This window comes from Protobothrops mucrosquamatus, unplaced genomic scaffold (assembly GCF_001527695.2).
Source record: "Protobothrops mucrosquamatus isolate PMUCROS unplaced genomic scaffold, P.Mucros_1.0 scaffold380, whole genome shotgun sequence".
In the NCBI taxonomy this organism is placed as follows: domain Eukaryota; kingdom Metazoa; phylum Chordata; class Lepidosauria; order Squamata; family Viperidae; genus Protobothrops; species Protobothrops mucrosquamatus.
Genome location: NW_015386712.1, coordinates 17,422 through 21,738, shown reverse-complemented (window position 1 = coordinate 21,738; position 4,317 = coordinate 17,422). Strand labels below are relative to the sequence as shown.

The following is a 4,317-nucleotide window of genomic DNA, read 5'->3' as shown; positions in this document are numbered from 1 at the left end:
AGGAGAAACTTCCTGACAGTTAGAACAATTAACCAGTGGAACAACCTGCCTCCAGAAGCGGTGAATGCTCCAACACTGGAAGTTTTTAAGAAGAGACTGGACAGCCATTTGTCCGAAATGGTATAGGGTTTCCTGCCTGAGCAGGGGGTTGGACTAGATGACCTCCAAGGTCCCTTCCAACTTTACTATTATTATTATAGATAGTGCCCTAAATATAGAATACAAAGAACTGTGGTCTTTCCATGGCTAAGAAAAAAACCTACCATATTTTAAATATTTGTTTAACGTGATTAATTAACCCAGTTCAGAATTTAGTTTTTCTTCTACAGAATCAATATAAGATATTTGCACAGGAATGCTGTTTAAATCATTGTTTTAATATAAAAGAGGAAAAATAACAAATATCTCTTAGTTTTGAAGTTCATTTCGATTCTCTAATTATACTAGTCTGTTGAACAAACAATGTCTGGGTTCAGATTTTTCACTTTGGCTTAAAGCATAATATGCACACTATGATAATTCTGAATGTATACTACATTAAGCAAAAACCAAAGAAACCACCTTTTGGCTTAGAATAATAGATCCAGCTAGATTTTGTTGCTGCAAGTAAAATGAAGCTGGGTTTGACATTTATTATGTCAAGGTTTGAGCTAATTTTATCTCACCTTTAAGAGCAATATTTTATGAAATACAGGTACATGAAATCATGACATTGCATTTTTACACCATACTTTTGGCAAAGATACACTGTGATTAGCAGCTATGACAACAGTCTCCTTAACGCTTAGGATTTTTAAAATTAAAATATTTGGAATCATAATATTCAGCAATCCATTTCTTACCACTGTAAAACTAAATTGAGTGGTCAGAGATCATAATTAAATTGGCAATCCAAGAAGCACTTATACATTGTCCAAATACTACTAACAGAGCAACAAGAATAACATTTCTGGACTAATTTTTCCCGTAAATTTCTAATTTATGCACTTCAAAGTTAAAATGAATAGCTTCTGTGTACAACTGTTCAGAAAACAACTTTGTCATTATAGGAAGCCAGCACATACACACACACACACACAGAAGGAAATATTTGGGGGATATTAAAAAAAAGGCAGAATATTATATTTCCCAAAGGAATAATGGGAGAAAATTTTAAAAGGCAAAAACTTCTCTCTCCCTGCCCCAAGCAGAAACCAGCTCTGTAGAAATGCAGATTTGATAACACTTTCAGAAAGACTGGAGTCAGGAATCTTGGAGCTGATGGGATTAGAAAGACAAAGATCCCTAAAAATCTACATCCCCCACCCAAAATCTAAAAACATGACCTTTAGGACATAATAGGATTAACCCACAACCATTAGAATACCAAAAGGGCACCCTGAATCTCAGGTCAAAGTTCACTGCACAGGAACAGGAACAACCTCAAACAGGAACAACTCCAAACCCAAAGCCCAAAGGAGGTATAAAAACCCACCAATCCCAGCTCCATTTTGTCAGCCATGCCAGAAACACATGCTGTGTCACTGAAATTTCTGGCAACTAAACTGAACCTTCTTTCCTAAGCAACCTCCATTTTATTTATTCACGGCTTGGACAGGACCCTGAAGATTTTTCTTTCAACATCATCACATAGAAAGTAGTTATATTTTGGTTTCCGAGTTGCTTGTTATTTATCATACATTTAGAGAATGGTTCAGCATCAAAGAAGAGAGACTCTTGAAGCCTATAGCTGCGTAAATAAAGGAGTCTTAGCAATTATGATCAAGACATTCAATCTACAATAAAATATGAAGCAACTTGATAAGGGTAATCTATGATTCAGGTATCGATAATTGACCAACATTGGAAAAAACTAGAAAACATAACAATTGAGATGTGGATTAACAAGATGCCTTCAATTGCTGCTTTAGAAAAAAAATCACAAAGTAAAAATAACAAGCCATCACAGGCAGAAATCACAATTTTACTAAATTTGGATGGATGTTATGGTTTATTGCAATAGCAATAGACTATAATATGGTAATACTTTACATATATGGTAAATTTGCATATGTAGCCATCCTGCCTCTTTTTTTACATTTTAATAATTTTTTTTGGCATTTGCTGTATATTTTTTCTACATAAATCTTGAAATTATGTTAATTTAGTTACTTGATAATGTTTATCATACTTCAATAAAAAAGAAAATCTATGATTCAGAAAGTATTTTTTTTTTTCAAATAATCTACATCCATTTTGAGTAGCCTCCTGATACTTATTCCTCCCTCCAGGGGTGTAGGAGGAGAGAGGAGAAGGCTTTCCGTATTTTTAATATTGATAAAGATGCATAAGGATACACAAAGATAAATCTAGCACAGGGATTTGTTAAAGATAAAATCTTCACTCCTTGCATCCATCTAGTTCTAGATTAGAAGATGTTACTAACAAAAGGGGGGGGGGCGTCCTTCCAGGCACAGAAGGACAGGTCGGGCTCCACAAGGGGGTGGAATACAAGACCTCCAACTCTTGTTACTCTGGTATTAGCAGCAAGCACCGTTAAACTACTTAAGTCCTCCAGATGGCAAAGCAAGGGGGAGCTTTCCACCCAGAACTTTTTTCTCTCTTCGCAGCCTGAACCTCCCCTAGTTTGGAGGAACTTCAGATGCAACACTCGAGAGCGCGATTCAGCGCTGCTGGGATCTAGATTGACATGGCGCAGCTTCAGGATCGCCCCCTCTTTCTCACCCAGGCAGCTGCCCACGCTTGGGGTCGGTCCCGGGGGCTGAGCCAGCCCAACGCGGGGGCCCAAGTCACCGGCCCAAGCGTGAGTTCTGCTTCTCGCAGAATCGGCGGGCCTGGCTCTCTCCGCAGAGTTGCTGCCTCGGGCCGGCCTCGCTTCGATTTTTTCCCCCCCGGCTCTCCCCATATCAAGCCAGCCCCACTTTTTCCCTTCCCTGCTGCCTGCGCGGTGGAGCCGTCCACTCCGGAGCCAACTCCGACAACGCCTCGACATCCCTCGGCGTTTCCCTTACCAGGCAAGGGAACGCCATCGCACCCCCAAGAGCCGCAGCGGAACCAAGGGCCGCCCGGATTGTTGCCGCCGGAGGGATTCAGTTTACCCGCTCCTCCGACCGCCTTAGTAACGGCGTTCCTGCCTTAAAGGGGAAGACAGCGTGGAAAACTCTCCGCCGACGCAAAAGGAGCCATCTCGGAAGGGGCGCTTTAAATTGGTCCGAACTGAGGAGGGAGCGGGAAATTAATTCCCTTTCGGTTTCTGGCATAGGAAGGAAGGGGGCATTTCTCGGGAAATAACCGGTGACAGTTCCTGGAACGAAGTTGAAATGTTTAAGAATGTCAGCTAAAAGCCTAATCGCTGAAATGAACTTATGATAGGGCTGTGCCTATACAAAGTAAATCCGAAGAGGGGCTGCTTATACATACGATATCCAGATTCTGTCTAAATCAGTGTTTCTCAACCTTGGCCATTTTAAGATATGTGGACTTCAACTCCCAGAATTCCCTAGCCAGCCATGCTGGCTAGGGAATTTTGGGAGTTGAAGTCCACACATCTTAAAATGGCCAAGGTTGAGAAACACTGGTCTAAATCAGTGTTTCTCAACCTTGACAATTTTAAGGCATGTGGACTTCAACTCCCAGAATTCCACAGCCAGCAACGCTGGCTGTGGAATTCTGGGAGTTGAAGTCCACATGCCTTAAAATTGTCAAGGTTGAGAAACACTGGTCTAAATCAATGTTTATCAGCCTTGGTAATTTGAAGGTGGATAGGTTCAACTCCCAGAATCCCTCAGCATGCTGGCCGGGGGATTCTGGGAGTTGAGGTCCATCCACTTTAAAGTTGCCACTGTTGAGAAACTTTGGCCCAGACACATTTGGTAAAAGGAATTCCATCATCTCTATGAGATAATTGATTCCGGTATAGAACTGCACTTGGTTAGTAAATTTTTGTAACATCCTGGTGGAATCTTCTTGCAGATTAAACCCTGTTTAACTGAGCCATAAAGTAGGTGTTTCATAGGTATTACATTTTGTTTGAAATGCCCTCCACGTATTTTGTTTACTGTTTACTATTCCATTTGAAAGCAACCAATTGACACCAACAAATTAGCCCTGTGCCTCCTGACCTCTTCAGGTTACTACTGACACACCTGCATACAAATCTTACTCTCCACTACTAATCTTTGTTCCCTCCAGAAAAATATTGGCATATCTATGAGGCTACTACTATGTTTTATGCTGGATTTTGAAAGACTACTGAGAATGAAATAAATCAGAAAGCTTATATATTTATCTGTTCCCTGGGCTTGTAGTAGTGTGGCG

General features: G+C 40.7%; 1 protein-coding gene across 1 annotated transcript in view; it reads right to left on the bottom strand.

Annotated features, from left to right (window-relative positions):
- The window catches only part of POC1A (POC1 centriolar protein A), a 25,865-nt gene extending 22,730 nt beyond the window's left edge, over positions 1–3,135 (bottom strand). The window contains exon 1 of the mRNA XM_015815849.1: positions 3,012–3,135. Coding sequence (XP_015671335.1) covers positions 3,012–3,029 — 18 coding nt within the window. The 5' untranslated portion in view covers positions 3,030–3,135. The remainder of the gene's footprint in view (positions 1–3,011) is intronic.
- Between the last annotated feature and the right edge of the window lie 1,182 nt (positions 3,136–4,317).